The 26,893-nt window shown below is 35.3% G+C and overlaps 1 protein-coding gene across 4 annotated transcripts; it reads left to right on the top strand.

The window, feature by feature from the left end:
* The first annotated feature begins 53 nt into the window (after positions 1 to 53).
* On the top strand, positions 54 to 26,683 carry LOC132697685 (phospholipid-transporting ATPase ABCA3). Of its 4 annotated transcripts, XM_060663243.1 has the most exons (20): positions 3,853 to 4,056; positions 5,580 to 5,829; positions 5,887 to 6,114; positions 7,048 to 7,181; positions 7,234 to 7,517; positions 9,382 to 9,625; positions 9,684 to 9,863; positions 10,068 to 10,277; positions 12,380 to 12,828; positions 14,460 to 14,625; positions 14,686 to 14,903; positions 14,958 to 15,115; positions 15,167 to 15,276; positions 15,885 to 16,237; positions 17,214 to 17,462; positions 20,587 to 20,863; positions 22,655 to 23,035; positions 24,395 to 25,132; positions 25,964 to 26,412; positions 26,469 to 26,683. In XM_060663243.1, the coding sequence occupies exons 1-20, from the start codon at positions 3,981 to 3,983 to the stop codon at positions 26,499 to 26,501; spliced, it is 5,187 nt and encodes a 1,728-aa protein (XP_060519226.1). In that variant the 5' UTR covers positions 3,853 to 3,980; the 3' UTR covers positions 26,502 to 26,683. The 4 variants fall into 4 exon arrangements, with proteins under 4 accessions (XP_060519227.1, XP_060519228.1, XP_060519225.1 ...); XM_060663244.1 differs by lacking the exon at positions 3,853 to 4,056 and adding an exon at positions 54 to 319 and having other exon boundaries at positions 14,460 to 14,903; XM_060663245.1 differs by lacking the exon at positions 3,853 to 4,056 and adding an exon at positions 56 to 208 and having other exon boundaries at positions 14,460 to 14,903.
* The last annotated feature ends 210 nt before the right edge of the window (positions 26,684 to 26,893 follow it).

Raw genomic sequence — 26,893 nt, 5'->3', positions numbered from 1 at the left:
AGGCTTAGATAGTCATAAGCAAAATGAAATACGATTCGTGGATTACGCAGAACGGTATCAGTAGGCATATCGATTGGAGTACGAAAATCAGATAAGGGAAAATAAAAGCGAAAATTGTAACACAAACTCGTTAATGTAACGATTTTCGTCGTCGGACGGAGTCTCGTAGTTTTCCCGTCGCAGCGCGCGCGTTTTCCGTCGTGTCAAGGTGAAGTTCAACTCTATTTTCAGTTTTTCAGCGTTTCTAACCTTCCAAGACGCGTCTGCCGCGATTTCGGGACAAATTTCGGGTATAAAATATGAGATAGCGATACGAAAGGTAGGTCTTGATATCTTGTCTTCACTCGCCTGCAATTTACGTGTCGTTATCCGTAACATTCGGAAAAAATCTCGAAAATCAGGTCATGAAAGCATCACACGCAGTGATTTCATTAAAAAAAAATAGAAAAGTTACTGCAAAATTGTTTTCAAAACGCATTTCAAGGGAAAGATAAACAATTGGCATTCAATGTAATCGACAGATAAAATAGTTTAACGATAAAGATGTACGTCAACGTCTGGTTCGAATCCTCAACGCGCAAAAGTTTTGCGACAAATTCTCCTAGAACAACATTTTTTACTGTCCAAGAACAGAACAGTACCATAACTTAACCCTTTCGCCTCTTGAATGGTAGTAATTGCATACTGTTTCCTTCATAAACGTTAAATGTTGAAGATATCCAAAACTAGGTGCCGTTTCATCTGAAATATCGTAAAACAGGCAACGCCGAACAGGAGAGAGAATGAAAACTAAGTTAAGTTTTAATCATGACCCGACAACTTTGTCATTTTCTAGTATACTTAGACCATAAATATAGAGCAGACCATTACCCGTAACCATTCCAGGACCGCCATAGAAATTTTTCTACCTACACCAACAAGCGGGATATAAGTACGTTTTCAACCTTTTCTCCCAGCAATTCTGGAAACATGTACATAAAAAGTAACAATTTATTACGTTCCATTTGCATTGTTATTTCTTCTTATATGCGCTTTCAACTCAATCGGGTTAAATATACAAGGAATTGATTTTGTAGTCTTTAATAAAATGTTTTATGTAATAATTCCAGAAGTTGTTTTTTCATTTTCTTACAGAAATACGAAATACGAAATTTTGATGTTAAAATAACCGCTTCTATTTAATCGAAAATATGTAAAATGTAAAAATGTAAAACGGACCATCTCAGTCAAGACCTACGTAATGCAGAATAAACATGTGTTGGGATGGGATACTTTAAACGTCAAAGCAATAAATACACTATACTTTTGGTTGTATTATATTTACTTTCATTCCACGACGGTTACCTTGGCACAGAACCGGACCCAGGCTACATTCCAAGATCCATTTGACATATTAAAAGGTCCTAATATGTCGAACAAGTGTTTTCCGATATAGAACTTCCTAATTTAACTTAAATTTCCCTATATATTAGCTGCAAAATTTTGTAAAATTAAATTAAGTGTCTAAAGTTTTTTAGTATTTTAAGTATTGTGCTTTAAGGAAACCTACATAAATCTGACATCGCCGTCTAGTACGATTGGTCAATGTATTTGGGAATTTTGTATTTTATTAAATTTACTTTTCTCACTTTTCTCCATCTATCGCATCTATTTTTTTTTTTAACGGAATGGCTATTCCTGTATATAAACGTCTCGTCTATTCTAAATTAACGTATATGTGACCACCCAGTATAGCGCTCCTTAAAAGCCGACTGGTAATCAAGCCGTTACTCAATCAATATGGAAATGGATAGGCACGAAGTGAATATAAATTTTACAATAAATTTTCGATAGTTTTGGATGCGTTAACGATGTCAGAAGTTTTCGAGATTTAGTTTGGTGGTTCCGTCATTCTACGTTTGCCACACATCTTCGCGTTTTCGAAGGTTTGTTATAGTCCATGAAAGAACGATATAGTGTTTAATTGATATAAGGATTATTGATTTTTATTCTATAAAATTCTATTGTTTAGTCCCCAAAAGATGTTAATGATGTTATCATTAACTCTTCGAAGTTGGGGTGATTTTTTTGTCTTTATTTGCATTGCTTTTATATTATGTGTACGTTGATAGAGTGCAAACCAGCTGGGAAGATGGCCCAGGCGTGATAATTGATAAAATAAAAAATATATCGATAATCTCCACGATATAATCCTGAGACGGCAGTTGTGACGTGGCACTCATCCTGTAAGGCCTTTTTCGATGTTGCCAAACCTTTATTTAGGAAGTAAAATAAATACCCACCTTGATGCACTGATTTAAAGTTAATATTATTCCTAATTTGGTAATGGTTTCATTTTATATTCAAAACCAGCATTAAAATGTATGTCCCAAGTCACGTAAACTACAAAAATACAAACGGCTTAAAACTTAAGCCTAAAACCAGTTAAGTGTGGACTTTACCTGAAGAAACAAAATCGATATGTTAATACTTAAAACCGTGCTATTCCTTAGTTGATCTCAGAATATTTATTGCAGTTTTTGCTGAATACGAGTTGAATGCTAAATGCAGCATAATCGTATTTCGGATAAGAAGAATGTTATAAAATGTTGTTGCTTTGTATAAATATTCGAGTTAACATTTTACTTGAATAATAAGATCTAAGAAGTTATTTAAACTAACCAAAATTACTTTGGATAACACATTCGCGTTTTTAATTATCATGAAATATGTTTATATGTTACAAACATAACATTTTCCATACTTACAGCCTAGCCGCCATTGCAATATCGATTTTGTGCCACAAAAAGAGATATATTTTAATGGGAGATGGATGATAAGCGGTTGATGACGCGCCTGGCATCTTATTTGGTTCATACTCTACATAAAATTACATTAAACCCAACTCGTGCAATTTGCCAGATATAAAGGATTAAAAATAAATGCTACTAAATAATCTGAGAGATAATTTTTCATCTTAATTCATCTGATAAAATGGTCTAAATGATAATTTTTATTTTTCTTTGTGCAACTTAATTCAACAAACTGAAACTTCCGTGAATGTCTGCCTGATCGCGGCTTATAGCGTTGCCACGTCATGTCCGATGTTTGAAAGCTTTTTACGTTGACGTCACAGGATGTAATTTCGACAAAGTGAACATTATTTCCGTACCGATAACCGAAGCGATAAAGTTAATCTTTATTTTCGTATAAATTAGTAAGATTAATGATGCTATTGGCGAGTTTATGGCTAATTTAACGTACTGCGCAAAAAAAACCGAATCCCATTGCAAATACTCATTATCTGAAATTTTCATAACTACTCTTCCGATATATTCTTGATTCTATTAAATACATGAAGAAGTCTTAGGAAAAAACCACAAACATTATTTTTCTACTTATTAATTGTGTTGATTTTAGCGGACCAACTTTTTTCAATTCACACAGAGGACGACGTCTGAATGTGAACAAAATCCATCATTTTTGGGGTGTTTTAAAAAAATAAATCTTTTTTTTTCTATGTAAATCCTTATTTCCACGATTTACTGAAACGAAACTTGGCAACACAATGACAACGTTACTGTTACCTTAATCTAAAAATACTTTATATCCGCTTGAAATTTAGTTGAAAATTCGACGTTATTCCTGCCCTGTTTGCCAGACCTATTACGCTTTAAGGGTTTATTTATTAAAGAGAGGTCACGGACGTTAGAGCAACGTCATTTAATAAAACTCATCTAGACGTGTATTAATATTTAATCGTTAACGATTAAAATTTCGAAGACCGCTGGTTTCATAGAACCAAGTGGATGTAAATAATAGATGGCCTCGTCATACGGGTGTGCATGATCAAATTCAGTTCCCGGAAACTGATTTCGTTTCTAATCCACTCGTGCCGATCCCGGCTATTAACTATAGTTAACCTCAAAACCGCTGACAATTGTTTAAACAACTGCGCACAGATTTACGCGAATATATTCAGTTAATACTGTGTAAACAAAATGAGTAATTCGGCAAATTATCCTTACGATTTGATAAGAAACAATGATAGGGACAGTTATAACAGCACGCCCGTAGGTGAGTGAATTGACGAATTTTGAATGCTCCACTTGTATTTTCCTTCGTGATTTGGCACAGTAGCAAGCTACGCAAGACGTAATCGACAGGGACGTACTCAACTCGATTAATACAATAATAATAACAAGCGCAAAATGTTTTGGTTACTTGGACGATAAAATCTGATAAGACGTTTTTTCGGTATGGAAATATTAGATCTTTATTTTGATGGATTTATATGTTTAAATCCTAATACTAACACAAATAAATATTATGAAAAAAGTTATTATTTTAGATGTACATGATATATTTACTTTTACTTTACAATGAACTATCGATCGATGTTTGGAAAGTTGTTGTTGCGATTTGAATCCTACGATCCTATGATACGAATTAAAAACCCAATTTAGACGCAATAATTTAAACCCAAAAACGTCCGCTCATCATCAACTCAGTCCTATCTCCCTTTTTATTTTATTTTCTTTTTTTATTTTATATACAGTGCTGCACCTGGCATAAGTGATGGGTCATTTTGCCTTTTCGTCAAAATACGGCCGAAAAATGCGATATATTGGAAGCCGCACGGTCTTATTGGTTGAACGCGGGATGTTTGAGGGTTTTGCAATGACTCGCGCATGCGCATAACTAATCGTAGACGATAAACCTTCATGCGCGGCACGCACCGCCGCAGTTTTCTTCCTAAACAGCGATTTTCGCACACTTAACTCGTTTCCTCAGAACATTTAACGAGATCTAGGCATATTTTGAGAAAATGTTGCCGTAAAAATGCCGCATCCGAACTTATTGACGATCTGAATGTCGCAAGTTCATTGGTTAAAAGTGAGCTCTTCTTTCATCGTTGCTTCATAAGTTTCTGTATTATATCTCTCTATATCTCTGGTAGTCATGCTTGTTCAACTATAGGTGTCGTGATTTTTAACGAATATTTCATTTTATGTTGGTGTGCCCGAACCATGTTCGTTTCATTAGCACTCGCACTTCTAGTTCGATATCTTATCTCTAACACGACCAAATTAAATCGCAAACGATGTTTTAACTCATTACGTGTTAATAAAGACTATCTAATTAGATTAGACAATTGCGCGTAAATGTTTAACGAGCCCGCCAACTTTGAAATCTGATGCAAATCTCTATTATTCAATATGCGCAAGATTCTTAATAAAGATATGATGTCACAAAGTTACCCTGAAAAGATATTGAAAATAATGATTTAGAACGTATAACATTGCAGTATATAGACGACACAGTTAAAATTCGATTTTTTGAAAAATATAAACCACCCGAGGTAAATTTTGAGATTTCAGCCATAAATCTAATTCTATTTTTTTTGCGATGTGAAGATATTTGCATTTGCATTTTGCAGTGATATTCCCATTTAAGAGTATCATCAATAGTTACTCCGAAAAATATTAATTTGCCTAACTTTGCTATTGTTGTTGTTCTGGTTTGTGTAGTGTGAAAGTCGATAAAATGATTGATTCACGAAGAGGCTTATTTCTCTATCTAGTTTCGTATGTTTATAGAAACGATGGGCAACAAATTTGATAAATTTCGGCTGCTCATGTGGAAGAACTGGCTCCTCCAGTACAGGAAACCACTGCAGACAATCATAGAAATAATCGCACCAGTGCTATTCTCCATAATACTAGTGGTTATAAGGAGTTTGGTGGATCCGAAACCACGCGGTCCCGTGGAATTCCAGCCGTTTTGCACGTTGCCCATTCCCATAGCGTTATGTTCTAGACAAGGGGAACAGAACGATTTGAATTTGAGGCAAGTCTGGAATAGATGGTGCCCTAGTCAGATAGTTCAAACTTGATGGATTTCTAGGGATGTCACGAACTTCGGTCTCGTGTACTCGCCCAAAAATACAGCGTTGGATAGGGCGATGAACCCTTTGAGGTTGTGGGGCATCGACGTGGCGGCCCTGCAAAACGCCCAAGAGCTCGAAAATTATTTCGTCACTCACAGCGCTAACACGACCTTCGCTGGATTGCAATTCAGCGACGACATAGCTAACAGCGATCACTTACCTGATCGCCTGAGCCTCGCTATACGGTAAGCCGATAAGGATCGACAGAGTTCAGATCTGCATTTGTCAATTTTCCTTACTTTCGAATTCCAAGTTTCTGCTTGTTTGGCCTTTCCATATAAATATATTTAAACGATATAAATTAAAAATAATACGCGGTATATTTTTGCATTTTCGAATACCCCTTTAAATGACGAATACACCGATATATATGAACATTGATTTTTATCAATTCCGAGGTAATATTAATGCAATTAACCCGAAAGCGTTTAATATTTTTAATAATTTATTTATTAAATAAATTATTAAATTAATTAATTATATTTATTATTTTGTGGGCCTATTTTTGTATACTATTTCTTTGAACGTGCCCCCCGAAAGGAATGGCAGTGGGTTGAAATCCGGGCTCCTTGTCTAAAATTTCCATTTAAAAATTTATTGATCTGCACTTTCACGAAAAGCAGCGCCATCTTGTTGCAACATTAAATTTGGATATTCTATTTCAATAATAGTCGCATGATTAAATTAAAATTAATAAAATTAAATTAAAATGATTGAATGTAATTATACGTATTCATTCATTTTTTTTTAATAAGGAATTTTTATAATACTAAGACTAATGTTGTTAAAATAAATAAGTACTAAATATTCAGATTTTCACGAAATTATATATTTTGGCATGGCAATTGTTTTATCAAATGTCAATATCGATACATTTGATAAAGACACGGTGTTGTCGAAACGAAGGTACACTCTGTACATACTACCCTGTAAAATATAAGATACATCAAAAACTCTATTCTGATACAAATTTTCATATATTATTTTCAATTTTCTTTTACCATATTTATTCTTGAACTGACTGAAATTCAAAGTGATTACGATATTAGAAATTCGCAATTGTAACTAATTTTTGATATTTAAAAGTTTAGTGCTTACCGGAGTATATCTGTTTGTAGTTTTCCCTCGGAACTTCGGTCCGGAGGCTCGAGCTATGGCGTAAACAGCCAAAACTGGTTGACCAACTTGGTGTATCCGATTTTCCAGACAGCTGGCCCTCGGTCCCCCAATTCTAGCACGGGAGCGACGCCATGTAAGTGGCGGCCGTTTGCAAGTTACAATTGTTCTCAAAACCCAACATTTAGATTATTATCGCGAGGGCTTCCTGGGTCTGCAGCATATCACCAGTTTGCTGATAATCTTGGAACGTTTGAACGTGTCTCTAACCGATTTTTCGGAACTAGCGGCTGCCTTGCCGCCATATTTACCGCTAATTACGATGCGAAGATTTCCTCACGCTTCGTGGTACGACGACATGCTTCTTACCGCTTTGGAATCCTTTGTCGGGATGATAATAATGTTGAGTTTCGTCTACACTTGCATCAACACCGTCAAGACCATCACGCAAGAAAAAGAGAAGCAGTTGAAAGTAAGTGGTCGGTTCGGTGGGGTCGGGGTACCAGAAGTCCTCCAACTTTTTCGACTATCGGGTCGGGGTGGAAGGAAAAAATTTGATTTATTATAATTGTAGTAGAACTGCAAACGTTTATCAGCACAAACGTTAGGATCCATTTTTTTTTCACGAAGTTTCACAGTTTTTTTGGATGATATTGTGTTCATGACAAGAGCGTCGTATAAAATGTTAGTTGTTTAAATTATATGAAAATAGGTTCCGGTTCATATGACTACTAAAAATTTGAATGTCTTGTATTTATTTTTATTTTTTTGTTATTTAGGTCTTTGATTATACAAGAGAAAAAGGATAAATAACTTTTTTTACCCCATTAGATGGTCAAATAACCCAGTCAAATAAAATTAATACATCTTTATCACTATTGGGTCAACTAAAAAAAAACTGTTGAAGACTAAGCAATTTTTTTTTTAAATAATTATTTATGTAGTAAAATGTACAGATTCAGAAATGTTAGAGATCTTCATCGATTCTCGCATTTTTCTATGGTAGAAGAATAAGATTTCATGTTCGGTTTTATGATTATGTCGCTGTGATTCTTAATGTTTTTCGTGCTGTTTTTCCAACGTATTCTTTGCAGCATATGCATTGAATGCTGTATCTCAATTTTGTCAGTGGCAAAATCTGGTTTTGACGTGATATTTCTTAATAACTTTTGATATGTGGTAAGGAAGTAGTGGCGGGTGTGGGGTAGCTTTCGGACTCATTTTTTTTGGAAGGTTGTGGTCAAGCGTATTTTGTGATGGAACGCTTAATATGGAAACGTAAATGTGGAAATTATTAGTGACAAGAACAGATGTGTAAATAGTTACAGTAGGCAGTGGAAGTTTCCTTGAAACAAAGAAAACAAAATCCAATTTGTCTGCGATTATATCAGGAAACCCCACCCGGTGGCAATCACGTCACTTATAGCACCATTAATGGTCAAGGAAAAAACCCTTTCTTTAACAACTCCAGGTTCAGTAAAATGCGTCAAACCTTTTGTGAAATATGGACATTTACATAAAAAAAAATCCGAACATCTGCCACCGTTTTCCTGGCACACGATCAATCAGACAATTAAGTAGAAACGTCATTCGCAATTCCAAAGATCAAGCGCATCACTATCGGCTTTCTAATCTAAATAAAAATAATCCTCTTAATAAAATTAAATTTAGGACTGACGTGCAGACGCCAATTTTAAAGTTCTAGACATTCGCTCTTTTAAAGCATTGCTAAATATTGAAAAATAAAAGAAGTTTTTATGAAATAAACTAGTTAGCGCTTTTTGATTGATATTTTTCTTGTCAGGAGTTAATTTACGTCTCTTCTTGGCGGGAAAACTTGAATTGAATTGTTTGTGTGATCCGGTCGGCGCGCGAAAATCTTGAATCTTCGGGTATGTCGGGTTTTCTAGGGTCCGCACGTATCATTTTTCGGTTCCAATTAGCGTAGGCGCTATATGCAAAACTGTATTTGGGTTTTTGTGTTAATTTCTGGTTTCGACAACTTTTTCCTAAAAAAATACTAATGACAACTTGTTTCTTAAAGAGTTTGTAAGTGGTCAAAAACTGAATGTTGGTGACAAAAACCAAATGCTGATTTCTTGTAAAAGGCCAACGCAGTACGTCAGCGATTCACCGAAAACTTCGATCCGGAAACCATTAATAATTCGGAAGATTATGAACGGTTTTAGTAAGTTGAAGACTGAAGAAAGTTATCCAATTCGCAATATTTTTATTCAAAGAACCCTGCTTTTCATCTAGGTATATTTATTTCTGAAACACCTATATATTTTTGGAATTTTCAGTCATATGGTTTACGTTTCTCGATATTTTCACAGGAAGCGATGAAAATAATGGGTTTACCGGGCTGGCTCCACTGGACGGCCTGGTTCGCCAAGTCCTTGTGCTACCTGCTGATATCGATCGTTTTGATGGTGATCCTTCTGAAAGTCAAATGGTACAGCAACACCGACAGTACCGTTTTTACATTCGCGAATCCGTCGCTGATGTTCATTTTTCTGTTCTTTTACATCTGCGCGACGATCACGTTTTGCTTCGTAGTCAGCGTCTTTTTCTCGAAGGGTAAACGACTTTCGTTCCGCGCCATCTAGCGTTTCGCGCAATCGTCTATCGTTCGCAGCAAACACGGCCGCCACCATAGCGGGTCTCGCCTGGTTTATAACTTACGCCCCGTACTTGTTCATGGCCCAAAACTACGACACGCTGTCTTACTCCTCCAAGGTGATAGCCAGTTTCGCTTCGAACTCGGCGATGGCTTTCGGCTTCCAGTTGATGATACGATTCGAGGGAACTGGAGACGGTGGGTATACTTCCCACCCTGCCCAAGAGATTAATTTAAGTTTTATACATAAAAATAATAGAAACATTAAAACCTGACGCAATAACAAGAGGCTCTTCACTCCTTTTCTAAGATATTCTTATTTGTTAGTTGCAGAAAGCATCCCTTGAATATAAGGCCCTATCTATCATTGAAAATTGACGGCTATGTTATTTTTATACCTAGGAGTGCAGTGGAGCAACCTGTGGAGCCCCGTGACTCCCGACGACGATCTAACCCTTGGATTCTTGACGGTGATGCTTGCCGTCGACTCGGTGCTATATCTCTTGATAGCTCTCTACATCGAAGCTGTTTTCCCCGGCGAATATGGCGTGCCTCAGCCCTGGTACTTCCCGTTCACTTCGAGCTTTTGGTGCGGACGATCTAATCAGACAGGTAAATGACATAGATGCATTTCCAGTATCACGATGAAACTGTGTCTTCTTTTAAATATATGTCCTAGTAGGCTGCGAAAAAAAAATGAGGTCTTGCGTCAAATAGTTTTTTATCGACAGCATTTTAAACAAGACGTGTCCGAAAAAATGTCGCACATAACGCAAATTGAGTATAGAGCAGTCATAAAGTTTTTGACAAAAGAAGGGTTAGCACCTAAAATTATTAAAGAAAGGCTGGATGGTTCTCCTTCGTATTCTGTAGTGAAAGAATGGACAAAACGTTTTCTAATTGGGCAGGAGTCCCTTGAAGATGATTCTAGAACTGATCGACCAGTGGAAGTCACAACGGAAGATATTGTTCCGATTGTGGAAGAGGTGGTATTGAGTGATGGCGTTTAAAGGTCAAGAAATCTCAGAAATTACTAAGCTTTCTGGTACACGGTATGCATAAGGTTAGTGCAAGATGGGTTCCTAAAAACCCTTCGGCTACTCCGAAAACAACGCAGTGTCGAGTCTTTTTTGGAACTCTGTGGGTCGGAACCGAAACCTGTGATAGAAACTATTGCGACGGGAGATGAAACTATGGTTCTCTATTATGACCCCCTATCGAAAAAAGAATCAATGGAATGGCGTCGTAAGGGTGAAGCACCTCCAAGAAAATTCAGAGTCTGCTAGTCAACAAAAAATGTGATGGACAAGATCTTTTGGGATTGTGAAGGATTTTTTTTTATACATTTTAAAGAAACTAATACCACTGTCAATGGTAAATATTACGCAACATTATTACATAAATTGCGAGACTGCATACATATAAAACGTCGAGGAAAACTGACCAGAGGCGTGCGCCTTTTGCAGGATAATGCACCTGTCTATACTGCTGGTGTTGCACAAGCGGCCATTTTAGAGCTTGAGTTCCAACAGATAGGTCATCCGCCCTATATTTGTTTGGATATTTGAAAAAGGACTTATGTGGACGGCGGTTTAACGACGAAGTTGAGTTAAAAGAAGCTGTTTTAACTCACTGTGCAGACAAACCAATAGAATATTTTTTTTAAGTGATTGAGTTGTTAATAAAGAGATGTAATAAGTGTATTGAAGTTAAGGGGAATTATATTAAAAAATAATACAAAATTGTTACTCTACTGTGTTTCTTTCATATTCAGACCGGGAAATTTTGGCGCTGCCCTCGTATTTGTGAGGTTGTGGTGATTTTTGGTCCAACCAAAATTTTTTTTATAACTTATGACCCCTTGACATTCTATTACGGCGTTGGATGTACATAGACTTATAGGATTTTAAAGCCTTCAATGTTATCTGTGTAAGTATTGTTGCACAGAGTTTGATGTCATGCATTGAGCTTTGGATGTTCCGAATAGTTGCAGACTCCCATACTTTCATTAGTTTTGAAGCCATCTGTGAATGAAAGCTTGATCTCTTCCTGCCTTTTCTTAAATAAAATTCGAAATGGTATTATCAAAAACTGTATTTTTGAAAAAAAAAATATTTTCAATAAAAGTTTATCAGAAAAATTAGTTTTAGATTGTGACTACACCACTCACTCCCTTGGCCATCCCAAAATAGTTAGCTTACAGCAAACATGATCTTTAATTTTTGGATGATTTTTGAATTCTCCTACCTTTGTAATTGGATATTTTATTTGATACTTTTAATCAAAGAGATGGTGCTCGAATGGTCGCGATAGAACATTAATTTGATAACTTCAAAGTTAAATTAAAATTAAACAAATTAAACTAACTTAAGAATTGGGCAGCTATTTTAATATATTAAAAAAAATGACAATGGCATCTCGTGTAATTTATTTTTTATATATTTTATTTGATACTTTTAATTAAAAAGATGGGGCACGAATGGTGACGATAACATCCAATGTGGTATAGTCAAAGTTAAATTAACGTTAAAAAGTTAGTTTAAGATCTTTTGAAATAGGTTTTAATATTAGGGCGGAAATTTTGAAAAAAAAAAAAAATGTAAGTGGAAAATTTGATGTTTTAATTAATATTTTTAACGAAAACAATGTTGCTCCAAAAGGGAAAGAATTCTATATCTTTAGAGTTTATTAAAGCCTGAGGGGGCGGGTTTCAGCTGTGGAAGACTTCGCCGACGAGGCGGTCAACGAAAAAGAATATTTCGAAAAGGAACCGCGAAATCTCCACGCCGGTATCAAAATTCGTAACCTGCGCAAAGCGTTCGGTCAGAAAGCTGCGGTGAGGAATCTGTCGTTAAACATGTACGAGGGACAGATCACCGTTCTCTTGGGCCACAACGGTGCCGGAAAAACGACCACCATGTCGATGCTGACCGGGATGATCACGCCTTCGAGCGGTACCGCGGTGGTCGGCGGGTACGACATCAGAACCAACATGGACGGAGTGAGGGAGAGTCTGGGGTTGTGCCCGCAACACAATATCATCTTCGACGAGCTGACCGTCGCCGAACACTTGTACTTTTTCAGTAAACTGAAAGGAGTCAAGGAGAAGGACACCAAGGAGGAAATTGACAGATACGTTGAACTTCTCGAGCTCCAACCCAAGGTAAGTACCTTACTTTTTTCTTTGACCACTTGGTATTGGTATATTGGTAGAATTAACTACTAAAGTTCATAGTTTATGTCACTAAATCACGTAACGGGTTGAGTTGCCAGGCTTTACTAGACTTATTACAAATGAAAGCAAATTTAAAAATTCAAAAAAAAATTGTTGAGTAAAACCATGTATTTTTTGGGGTATTGAATGATTGCTGAGGGAGTGTGTGAGTGGTGTGAGCAAAGAAAATTTTATATTTTGTTTTACTATATACTGTGGTGACAATGTGCTTGTGCATTTGGTTAGGCAAATAAATAATTATATGGTAAAATTCAAGCGGTGGTTGGGGCGTTCTAAGCAAAACCACATACATTAATTTTTAAATAAAGGGTACTTGGGTACAAGGGGCGGTACGTACCAGACGAAAATTTCGAGATGTTCTTGATATCATTGCTAGTTTTTCAGGTTTTTCTAAAAATGTGTACATTTAGTGGTACGTTGTAAACTTTCATCTAACAAAATTTTTCAGTTACAACTGGAATACTTTACAATTAGTTTGATATATTAATTCCAAATTTAATATTTATAAAAATATATTCTCAACATTTCAATATGGTTCGTAAAATTTGCTTACTTTTTATAAAAATAGATTTCGACCATTTCAATTTTTATATTTGTTTTAAGGTAATATCGCTAAGATATCAGTCCTATATCGATCGAACAAATATCATGCTGACCAAAAGCCATTAAGCTGTTTCTAATCGACGAATCTCCTATTAATTTACACATATTTCAATTTTTATATTTGTTTTAAGGTAATATCATTAAGATATCAGTCTTATCTATCGATCAAACAAATATCATGCTGACTAAAAGCCATTAAGCTGTTTCTAATGGACGACTCTCCTATTAACTTACCCATATCCTTGACCTATCCACTTTTAAACCTCACAATTTCATTTTCCTAAAATGATCAAAATCCATTCAGATTGCAGCGGCCTAACGTAGGTAATATTTTTTCCAAAAATATCTGTATTATGTACTCTTTAAAAAGTAAAAATATATATGAATCAATGTTCTTTAGAAGTCGCATCTCAAATTTATTAGAAATATCTAGGAACACACGACCACATATCAACTTTTCTCTTAACTTTTTCCTTTGCGACTGGAGATTGCAATTTTAGAGCTAATCTTAATTTACAGGTGTCAACTCATGTTAGCCAAAGTAGCTGTGATTTTAGCAATAAAACTATTTTGATTGATTTGATTTTGATTTTGATGTTGATTTTTTCAGTGGAACCTCCTGTATCTACCTACCATTTTTTTTTTGAACTTAAGGACTAAGTAAATATTTGGTTAATAATGTTGCTAATATTTTCTTGAATAAACAGTTCAATACTTATCTCGAAACCATAACTCTAATTTCCAAATCCACATTTTCAAAAAGTGTCGTAATTTAATCTTTATTTTTTGACTTATTCATTTAGAAGGTATTTTTGATATATTTGTATCTGTATATTTGAATATATTTTTCAAACATTTGTTTTTTGATTTTGAGCTTAAGCTTTAGGAAAAGTATATCAAATTGTTGCACTTGATGATTTTTGTAGGCCATAAAAACCACGTATATAAATTTGCAGAGAAACGAAAAATCAACCACGCTATCTGGCGGCATGAAGAGGAAGTTGTGCGTCGGCATCGCGTTGTGCGGAAACTCGAAGGTGGTGATGCTGGACGAGCCCACTGCCGGAATGGACCCTTCTGCGAGAAGAGCGTTGTGGGACTTGCTGCTCAACCAAAAAACGGGTACTTTCACGATGGCCGCGTGGTGGTGTTTTTTTTTTGTAACGCGTTCTATTCTTGTAGGAAGGACGGTGCTGCTGACTACCCATTTTATGGACGAGGCGGATCTGCTGGGAGATAGGATCGCTATCATGGCCGGTGGCGAATTGCAGTGCTGCGGCTCTTCTTTCTTCCTGAAGAAGAAGTTCGGTGCCGGGTACCATCTGATCATGGACAAATCCGCCGACTGCGATCCTATGCGGGTCACCGAAGTACTGAGGAGACACATTCCGAACATCGAAGTACTTCCCACACTGTAGAATATGGCCGTCAAATGTAACTTCTGCGGTTTACAGATCGAGAGCAACATTGGATCAGAATTGACGTACTTGTTGTCGGAAAATCAGTCGTACGTGTTCGAACCGATGCTGAGGGATCTGGAGACAAAAACTACCGAACTGGGTGTGAACAGTTACGGTATATCGCTGACGACTCTGGAAGAGGTGTTTATGAAGTAAGTGATCGGTTGGTCCTTCGAGCCGGATCGTTATGGTTTATGTCGCAGGGTCGGCGCGGATCACGGACAAGAGGAAATGTACAATAACGAAGTGCAGAACGGAACAATCGAGAACGGGAACTACCATTTATCGAGTCCCGATGGTCCTCAAACGAAAGGTAGGGTTTGGTTAGTGTCTGACACAATGTGTCAAATTAATTTAACTTCTGACTCTCCTTTATGCTAAAAATCATACAAAAAAAAAACACGCAATTAAAATATCTTGTTTTTTGTTCTGCACTTGCGTAAATACTGTTCAAAATAATCTAAAATGGTTTCTTTTGTTTGAAGGACATTTTTTTTTTATCAAATCGGGTTAAAGAATGAGGTGAAGTTTTTCTGCATGAATCATTTTCTAAAAACTTAGGATAACATTTTTGAGAAGAAAAACTTGCTGATGCAAAATGCACAGGTCAATTCTTTATAGAATTAAATGGAGATCTCTTGATTTTGACATTTTCAAGTAAATATTCAAATTTTAAGCGCGGCCCACACGTTAGAGATATCGGAAAAGGTTTAAATTATAACATCGCAAATTCCATGAGAAAATCCGCATTTTTAGTTTTTCCATTATTTTGGTCAATATTGAAAATTATGAAAAGTTGAGTTTTTTATTTGCTAATTTAGTGTGCTATGGAAAGAAAAATCCTTACAATATGGCCAACAAATCATCTGCGCTGCGGGGTTGTGGGGGGTGATTAATTTAATGAAATAATGTCGGTTTCAGTGGAAATTGGATCGAACGCTCACACGACCCACTTCGAACTAGTGAGAAATCAGTTCAAGGCCATGTTCATCAAGAAAATATTGTCGACACTAAGATCGTGGATATTGTCGTTGATCCAGATCGCCATTCCCATGATATTCCTCATAATCACGATGGCCGTGAGCAAAAACAGCGGCGCGAACCTCGACCTACCCCCCATGGCTCTGGATCTGGACAGGTTTTCCGGATCGATAAGTTTGATCGAAGTAAATTCGCAAAATGCCCTCGTTAAGCGATATGCTAACGCTTATCAAGACGTAGTGGGGTCGACCACTGAAACGGTGCGAAGTATCCGGGAGTCCATGATGAATCTGGTAAGTGGGAGTGAAATCTTATACTTCGACCAGAAATATAGTGCACACACTGTTGGGATGGGTTTTACTCCACAAGGTCGCCCCTGCAGAGGCAGAAATGTATACAGTTTTAACTATCATACACGTATGGTGGGTTACCCAAAATTAAATTATCAGATATATTTTAGGAAAACCAAATTACTTGATTTTAGTATTTCTTTTCTAGCACATTTATTTCCGATTTTACAAAAGTAATACGTAAGCTTACTTTGTCTAGAAGTGTCTCTACCACAGGATTAAAATAAAAGTTGCCGCACTCTCTGTCGGAGCTTTGATGTGTCTTTGACGTGTTAATAAAAATAAATTTAAATATTCGATAGCTTTTATTAGAATAATTAGTTAAATGGTTTAAAATACAAGGGAAAAAATTAAAAATTTCTTTTTCTGATAATTGTTTTTATAATTATATTTATTATTTATAATTATATTATAAATATATATTTTATTTATAAGTATAAGTACCCGTTAAAATAGCAATTGACATAATAGGTGTTTTTTGTAAACTAATTAACAATATTAATCTTGGAAGTGAATGTACTGAGCCATAAACAAATGAATGAATTAATTTGAACGTTCTGACTGCAGTATTAATTTCAGTTTGAATGCGTACATCTTTCTTAATGTAAGATTAATTTTTGTTTTCTTCTAAAACATAAATATATTTTTTTACATAAATGTGCCAGTCGATGAAAAAAAAAGTTACAGTAGAATTTGAAATAGGAGGCTTCGTTTCTATTTATAATTTAAATGCCTGTTGGTAAGTTATCTCAGTGAAAGAGTGACATAATAATGATAATAATAACAATAATAACGGTGTATCTATAACTGTCTATAAATCCAAGTACATTTTTTCAAGTGCACATCTAGTTAGCGTAGAATAAATTATACTTTCTAAACATTGATTTCATCTTTTGCAATTTTTCAAATCGTTTTTCAGACAAGAGACGTACCCAATTTGGTGAGGCGTCACTACGTAATAGGCGCCTCGCTCGGCGACTCGTCCGTTTCGAATGACAATTACACGTTCGGACCGGATTTTACGGCGTATTTCAATAACGACCCCTACCACACCCCCGCCATCGCGCTGGCCCACGCTTTGAACACGATGTACAGGGTGATGCTGAACTGCACCGACTGCGGGATAGATTTTGTTAATTATCCGTTACCGTTCAGCCTACAAACGCAAGTGAGTCACCAATTTTATTCATTAAATGACATTTGCAACATGGTGTGTATTAGTATATATATTAGTATTAGTATTACTACCAACTTCTAGAAAATAAATGTGACACACTGTGGGCCCCATGCATAAACTAGGTTGCAATACGTCATAATTAAAAATGCAAAATTTGTCAATGTTTTCAAATTAAGAACATACTGAAACATGTAAAAACAGTGTTGCTTTCTAAAAATATTTTAACTAGAATTTTTTATGAAGGCGCAATATCAGATGTTTAAAAGAAAGTCTATTTTTATTGCAATCGCTTCAATAAAATAACGAAGTTTTCGTACTTTTTAAACGGCTTAGTTGGCCTTGAAAACAAATGCCGCTTTAAGTGTTTGACAACTGATGTCAGTCCTGTTAATTAGTTTACACCTGTACATGCAATGTGGAATGTTTGTGTTTTTCTGCGATTTGACAAGAAGTGACCGGATAAGTACCATTAATATTTAATTTTTTAAATTCTATAGAGTTAGAAAAATATGAAGGCCAACGAGTGCCAAGCTAAAATATACATTTTTTATTAGGCAAGGGTGTAAACTACTAAAAACTGTTAGCCAAAAATGTGGCAAATAATCGTAAAACTTATGCCAGTTAAAAATGTCAACCTCTGAGTGATAAAAATATTAACCATTAATATGCTCTTAAAGTTGTTTATCGCATGTATTGCTTACGCAATGAGCCAATTATAATGCATTTTTTTTATACATATTGTTTTCATTTTATACACACGTTTAAACTCAAAATTGCAAGACTACTTTTGTTTTTTTGACTGTTTTTCGGAGACCTCCAAATATGACTTTGAGTGTATGGGTAGTGAGTCTGACATGTCATGACAGCGAGAATGACTAAAATTATAATTTACCTAGTGGGTTTCAGGGTTAAAAAATTATGTTAAGTGGAAAACATCTTTACCAAAAGCTTATTTATAAGCCAATTCTAATGCTTTTTCGTATCCCTTAAGTTTTAGTTATATATAATATAGTTATATTTTCAATAAGTTAATTTAATTTGGGTAAATAGTTCATATATTTGGAATTTGTTAACTAGTATTTTTTCTGTTTCCTTAAATACAGTTAAATTGTTTCACGTGACTGCAGAAGCTTTTTGAATAAAACTGTGCTGTAATTGCAAAATGTTTCCAATTTTTTTTATTCTAGTTTTGGTATATTTTTAAAATATACTCCGAAAAATACTAATGTGGCAACGCTGGAAAATTGAAAAAACATTGTATTATTATTTACCAGCAATGTATAATAATAATAAATAATATACTTTTTTAAAGGTTTTTAAGTTACTAGAATATAATCGAATTAATGCAACCTAGTATGGGCAATGGGCTCACAGTGTGACAGTCAAACTGTAAAGTCGCTCAATAAATGTCCCAAATCCCCATTCTTTGTTATTCTGCTTTTTTAATTCAACAAATTTGCATATTATCGCAAAGCAATGGAAAAAACATTATCAAAAGCCGCAGATTTACAAATCTCATCTTATGGTATTCTAATATATTTCTCGTTTACAGTAACATGCTGTCTAGTGGATTCAAATGTCATTTCTGGATATCATTTTCGAATCCAGACATGTAAAACTTTTGGAATCCAAGTGTGGATACCTCGTGAAACACATACAAATTTCTTTCGAAATCGGAATAGATTTTTTTGAGATAATATTTCAAAAATAAAAGTTTGTGAGTCGTACTAGTAATAATTAACGGCCTCTTACTACAAGCGGAGGAAGGAATATGTGTATTATTTAAAAAAAAAACGGACAGTTATCACCTTTGTTGTTAATTTAACAGGCAACAGTTTTTCTTGGTTATCTGAAAAATGTAATTTTGGCACTACCCCCTTTGCCATTTTTGCGTTTCAATTGTTTACTTAAGATGTTACGATTCTTTCTATTCTGTGCATGCATATCAATTCTAGGCTCTGACGTCAAGACACCTATTTTCAAACATGATATAAATATATAAATAATATAAGTAATAAAAGTATGTAAATAATAATAATAATATTAATAATAATAATAATAATAATAATAAAAATAATAAAAATAATAATAATAATAATAATAATAATAATAATATGTCTTTATTTCTGTGTATAAATTCTTTCCTCAAATAACCGTTTTCTTTTACAAAATGAATGTATATATATACATACACAGAAATGGGTGAAATCCAGATATGGATAACATCAGTATGTTGGCCACCCTGATCTATTTAACCCAAAGGATTGAGAAACAATACCTCTTTTTTTATGGCGACAGCGATAGCACAATAACAGAAAAAAAATTACTTCTTCTCACATTTACTAATGTATCCTATTTTGCTCACGTTTGTTTTTTTTTTTAAATTTTACTTTTCGCAAAAATATCTGAAAGCATAAAATTTAAATATACTTGGAGTCAGGGCTTTGAAGTTATTAGGAAGACTATTTTACAATTTAGCAATATCAAAGGAAAATCCACGCTCAAATAGGATTAGGAGTTATGGCACCTCTAAATCTAATATTTAAATTATGAACATGAGATCCATATCATTTTTTCTTCCAAAAAGCGTAATACTACATGTCTTGGGATTTAAAAATAGTGAGTGTTTCAGTGAAAAAGAATTTATTTCGATCTCGGCACATGATTTGACAGCCCAGGCGAACGCTTGACCTATAACAGGAAAAGTATATTTTTATAATTTTGTTTTCAATGCATTATCTGCATTATCGAATGCTTTGGTACAGTCTAGGTGTGCCATAAGGGTAATTTTTCCGTCATCCGCGGCTCTTAAAATGTCATCCATTACATTGGCTGACTTTTCAATTTCTGGTTATTTGCTCTGAACAAATGAAAACAAAAAATGAAAAAATTTGTCTACATAGGTATGCTCTGCAATATGTAGTAATAAAATTTTCACAAAATTGTCAACACTGTAGACTGTCACAATTTTATTTTAATTCAAACCTCTATCTACTGAGGAAGTGAATAAAAAGGAGTATTAGCCAAAAGTTGTTTTCGACATCCAGTTATTTGGAACTTTTTGTGTATCTTTATCATTGAATATTATTTATTTTGGCTCTATTTGTGTTTTCAGGTTTTCCGTTTGTCAAGCGGCGAAAACATGGGTTTTCAGTTGGCTTTCAACGTGGCGTTCAGCATGGCGTTCGTCTCGTCGTTCTACATCATCTTCATTGTGCGGGAACGCGTCAGCAAGGCGAAGCATTTGCAGTTCGTCTCGGGTGTCAAAGTTTACGTGTTTTGGATCACCCACTTGATCTGCGACCTTCTGACGTATTTCATAACGATCGCGGTATATTTGGTGACGCTCGTTTGTTTCCAAGAGGGCGGCTTCAAAACTTTCAGCGAAATAGGTCGGTAAATCCTTATAATTACTTATATTATTTATTGCTTTTATTATCCCCGCTTTGGATAATTGTTTTAATAGATGTTGCACAGAGTCCAGGGAGAAATACTTTTATAATATCCTGACACCTTGATTGTTCTTTAAAGGCGAAAAAAAATAATGTCTTCTGCATGTACGCGGCAGAGGGCGCAGTGCGCGATTTCTTGGATGAACATCAATACTAGACTGTTATTCTGAGAATGATTTTCTGAAACTTTCAGGGAATAAACGATAACATAAAATTTATGAAAAATATGTGATACGAGAAAAATTACACCACGAAAATAAATGACTATCACTAAAATTTCGAGTTTAAACATGACATTTCAAAATTTCGAGGTAAAACAAGAAATTTCGACATTGCATATTTATTTTCATTGCGTTTAAATTCTAAACCGTACATTGTTTCGAGGCAAACATTTGTTGGAAAAAAATTAAAGATCGTTTTTTTTAAAAATATTGAAATATTATTGAAATATTGAACCTAAGTAGTACTCTTAAACCAGAACTTTTCCTTTGTATCAAACACGACCCAACTGAGTTATATCAAAGACAAGTCAAGGATGTAATTACTAACTCCACACTATTTAGTGACAAAGACAAATATTTTTTAACAATTATCAATCCACAAAATCCAAATTATATTCTTTAGTTAAATTACAAAAACAAGATATGCCCATTAGACCGGTGGTGTCTTATATAACAGCGCCAGCAGTTAAACTCTCTACAAAATTAGTAAATATTTTAAAGTTCCAGACAGATTTTAAACCAAAATTTGCAATAAAAAATTCTTTTGAATTGATCAACAAAATTAAAGATATCAAAATCCCTTCTAACGCAACTCTATTGTCTTTTGATGTACAAAACTTATTTCCCAGTATTCCACCTATGGATGTGGTAGATTTAGTAGATTTTACCCTAACTCGGAAACAGGTTAACCCATTGGTGAAATTTATTAGATTGCTTAACAGTATCTTTAGACCAAAAATATTTTGAATTTAATGGACAGATTTATATCTCTAAAGAAGGTTTGGAAGAAGATAATCTGGAAAATATCATACTAGAACATCCTTTAAGTAAAAGTTTTTTATGGTGTTATAGACATGTGGACGATGTCTTTGCTTGCTTTGTTGGAACGGACAGACAATTGAATTCTTTTTTAAATTACATTAAGTCAATACATATATATATATATATATATATATATATATATATATATATATATATATATATATATATATATATATATATATATATATATATATATATATATATATATATATATATATATATATATATATATATATATATATATATATATATATATATATATATATATATATATATATATATATATATATATATGTATATAAAAACAATAGTCTAGATTCTAATTATGCTACACACTTAAACACAGAAAAACACATTTTTGACGACAATTTTGATATATTACACACAGCCACAAAAAGTAGAAAATTAAATTTATTGGAAGCCATTTAGATTAACAAAATGAGACATTCAAATGTATTGCTTAACGATCAATTAGATTTAAATACCTCTCCTCTAAGTAGTACTAGTTATTACTAATCAAATGTCAACAAAGTTATCTCTTTTTTTTCTTGGTTAGTACTTAGGTTGATAATAGATTGCCAGTTGTACGAATTTGTTGCAAAAAAACAAAATAATTAAGATGTCCGTATCAGTGTATTGCAAAAGAAAAAATTTTTGATGGTTAGTACAAGTTTATTTATTATTATAGGACGAATGTTCGTTATTTTGCTGTACTTTGGTTGGGCGATGTTGCCATTCATCTACTTCGCCGGTTTTTGCTTCGAAGTCCCATCTACCGGTTTCACCCGAATGACCCTCTTCAGTATATTCACCGGTTGCGCCGCGTTTTTGATCGTCCAGGTATTGAACACGGACGGGTTGGATCTGGAATACGTGGGCAGAATCCTCGATTGGATATTCCTAGTGATTCCGCATTATTCGCTTGCCACTGGCATTCGAGACTCCTACACGCTTTACAGTTACAACTATATCTGCGACTTCTTTTACGACACTTGCAGGCAAACCATCCCGAACGCGACCAACGAGGAATGTCTCAATGAATCGCCTGAGATAAGAGCATATTGTGAAGGTAAAATTAAAAAAAAAAACTTTATGGTCGTCAATGTTCGAGGTAGCAGAGGATCGTCAAAATGACGTCATTAACTAGTCAACAAATGACGAATTTGACCTACTAATGTCTCAAACGAATGATTAACTTAAACTCAGCCAGATTTTGGTCATTACTGCTGAAAAATATAATGATTTTTTAATTGTTTTTTTTTCTTTTTGGAATGGGGAAAATCGAAATTAAATTAATGTAAGTAAAGTAAATTAAATTACGTAGAACATCTTTTGTGGTTGCGGAAAATGGAGAATTATAGTTAATGAATGTTAAGAAACCCTTTTTTTTAATTTAATTTAATTTAAATTTAAAAATTATCATTTTTCATTTTGACTCACCCTGTATAAACAATTCGAATTTACTTCAAGACAAGTACAGACTGTACCATTTTATAATATTGTTGGCATAATAAAATTACAGCTGTCGCAAACGGCGTCAAAAATTTAGGGTATTAAACACAGGGCATTTTTGGCGAAAAAATGGCCATATAACCGAAAACACTCGGTATAGTCACCCTACATTGGCCGATTGAATATAAAACGGAATACCTATTAATGTCATAATACGCAGGGTGTTCCATTTAAACCATATAAGTTTGATTTTGCACACATTTATGAATCACGCTGTATATTTGAAAATAATTATCAATTGTTTCTTTTCATCTCATTTGTATTTAACATTTTTCTTAAAAAAATAAATAAATAAATAACCAAGATATATTAATATTGGATATCCTACAAATATATTCTCCTTCGCCATGGTTTAAAATAGAAGAATTTGATAATAGTTTTTATTAATCTGACGTCATTTTGGTGATTTTAATAAGGCCTCCTTTTTTGACGTCAATTTGACGTGTTTTTCGGACCACTGACGAGTCGCGATCACTTATGACTCGAAAATGACGTTACCTTGGTGGCAGTCTATTGAGTTACGTAAATTTAAATGATAATGGGCTTTTTAAATTATCCGCTAACAGAAGATTAAAAAGATATTATTTTAAGTGTTTCTAATTTTTACTTTACAAGAAATTGTTGAACGACGTCAAATTCTGAAATTATCAGTGAGATATCAAGTCATCCCAAGCAAAATTCCAGGAACAGCCAATGTCGTTGATTAATACAACAAATATGCAGTTAGAAGAAATGTTCGCCCATTTTATTTGAAACAAGAAATAGTCATCTTTGAAAAAAAAATTAATAGATAACAATAAACATTAGGCAAAATGTATAAATTGACTCAAAAGCGGGCGGTTCTATCTGCATTTCATGAGGAGAAAAAAAATATTCGAGGTGAAGGTTCAAGATATCTCACATATCTCAATTTCAGGCCTCGACAGTAATTATTTCAAATGGGACACGCCCGGTATCGGTCGTAACCTCACTTATTCCTTCACCGTCGGCACCGTCTTGTTCGCCGTTCTTCTCGTCGTCGCGTACCAGGTGTTTTCCAAAATTATCTACAGAGTGACGCAAAAATATTCCTCCAAACACCCGAAACCCGTCCCTGACGAGGACGATGACGTGGCTAACGAGAAAAACAAAATATCGGGCACGCCGCAGGACGAACTGCTCCGCAAGTACACCCTGGTGTTGAAAGATCTCACCAAGTACTACAAGAACCACGTCGCCGTTAACGGATTATCTTTGGGCATAAACCGGTACGAGTGCTTCGGCCTCTTGGGGGTTAACGGAGCCGGTAAAACCACCACGTTCAAAATGATGACGGGGGATGTTCGGATTACGTACGGTGACGCCTGGATCGACAGCTTCAGCGTGAAAAACGACATCGAAAACGTACAGAAACGGGTCGGATACTGTCCCCAGTTCGACGCCCTCCTCGACGACCTCACGGCAAGGGAAACTCTAAAAATATTCGGGTTGTTGAGGGGTCTGCGGTCGGACGAGTGCAATTTTGTAGCGGAACATTTGGCCCGCGAGTTCGACTTCTTCAGACACCTGGACAAGAAAGTCAAAGAGCTGAGTGGCGGCAACAAGAGGAAGCTGAGTACGTCCCTCGCCCTCATCGGCAATCCGCCGGTTTTGTACTTCGACGAGCCGACCACAGGTCAGTTATTCAATTAGCAATTAAGTACAATTACCAAAAAAAATCTATTAAAATCTTTAACACATGCAATTGGCAAGCTTTTGTGGGGGGAAATGGGTATATAATACTTTAATATTTTTAAAAATAGTCTACAGGCCTTAAGTAGTATGCTACTAGCCTCGACGTTCCTAATTTGCGTGCCAATTTTGGGATTATATAGCTCGATACCAGATAGTCCCCAGAGAGACTAATGCATTTTTTATATCAGTGCTCTAATTTAGTTGTAAAGCGAAACGTCGAATCCCTCAAACTATCGGTATTCAGCAGTACTAACATACGCGTTGCCCTCAAATCTTTGCCCCCCCCCCCATGCCTATGATAGAAGAATCTCCTGGTGCATTGTCATGGTGAAATAAGATAAGATGTCATCTTATCTTTTATTTGAAAAGGCGTGGTAAAAGTTTTTTTTTCCAAATCTCAATTGTGCTTTCACCACAAGTCCATGACATGAATACTAATTAATGTTATATGGCCGATAAAAAAATACACTGAAGCGCCATCTCTATGTCAGGCCTGTGACGTATGCGACCCATCCTCGTATGTAAACAGAATATCAGAATAATTAAAATATAAAAAATAACTTCACATCATAATCTACTAGGCTTTCCAATTTTCTGTCGTCAATTGGAACTCTCGTTATTACGGTTGTAAACTTAATTTAGGAACATTTCAGAAATCTAGCCAGACTGCTAGTCATGGTGTTTCACAATTCCGCTGGATACGATTCTCACCGGTTTATGTTCACGAGTCGGAGGGTTACGATCGCCACCGTTTGATTGTTGAAATTTTCAGGTATGGATCCGGCAACCAAGAGGTATCTATGGAACGCCCTCTGCAAAGTGAGGGACAGCGGCAAGTGCATAGTTCTGACGTCGCACAGCATGGAAGAATGCGAGGCTCTCTGTACGAGGCTGGCGATAATGGTGAACGGAAACTTCAAGTGCTTGGGATCGACGCAGCATTTGAAGAGCAAGTTCGCCGAGGGGTACACGATAACGATCAAAATCAAGAAACCCGAAAACAGCGCCGCAGACGAACATTCAAACACCGAACAAATCGAGAGGTTTATCAGGGACAATTTCAGAAGTGCGGTGCTAAGGGAGAAACACGAAGAACTGCTGACTTATTATGTCACGGACAGGGATATACCGTGGTCCAGAATGTTTGGTATTTTGGAGGAGGGGAAGAGGAGGGACTTAAACATTGAGGATTATTCACTGGGACAAAGCAGTTTGGAGCAGGTGGGTGTCGCGGTGAGTAACGCGATCAGCACTGTTTGAGCCTTTTGGTATTTTAGGTATTCCTTACGTTCACCAAACACCAAGTCTAAACCATCAGTATTCAGTGCCTTGGACGGAATGTGATAATAACGTGCAATAAGTTTCGTCGAGTGTCGAAATCATGGCTGTCGGCTGACGAGTTCTTCTAATTGGCATAACTTTTATTTAATGACGATGTGATAGGTCGGATTGTTTCGCGTTTCAACAAAATGGAAATAAATATTTTTTTGTATTTATGCGTTTTTCGTTACAAGCGGAAAAATAGAATAGACAAAAAAGCAGCAACTACTAGGCGGTGGCAACTATAAAATGATACAATATAAAGATTTTTCTACCCCCGTCTGTAAAATACCTAATTACACGCCGATCAAGCGTGCGGGAAGCGTCACTTTACCACGTCAGTTACGTTTTCCACGAATCCGAGCCACTTCGGACATTTCCG

The sequence above is a fragment of the Cylas formicarius genome, unplaced genomic scaffold (genome assembly GCF_029955315.1).
Source record: "Cylas formicarius isolate icCylForm1 unplaced genomic scaffold, icCylForm1.1 PGA_scaffold_2__14_contigs__length_35257938, whole genome shotgun sequence".
In the NCBI taxonomy this organism is placed as follows: Eukaryota; Metazoa; Arthropoda; class Insecta; order Coleoptera; family Brentidae; genus Cylas; species Cylas formicarius.
The sequence above is the reverse complement of the archived record's forward strand: the minus strand, read 5'-3'. Positions and strand labels throughout refer to the sequence as shown.

Bases quoted from the DNA above. Each gene is read 5' to 3' on its own strand.
- LOC132697685 (XM_060663242.1), top strand. From the start codon at position 3,981: ATGAGTAATTCGGCAAATTATCCTTACGATTTGATAAGAAACAATGAT. The intron at 23,036-24,394 runs GTAAAATTAAAA...TCTCAATTTCAG, and splicing joins GATAAGAGCATATTGTGAAG to GCCTCGACAGTAATTATTTC. The intron at 25,133-25,963 runs GTCAGTTATTCA...TGAAATTTTCAG, and splicing joins CTTCGACGAGCCGACCACAG to GTATGGATCCGGCAACCAAG.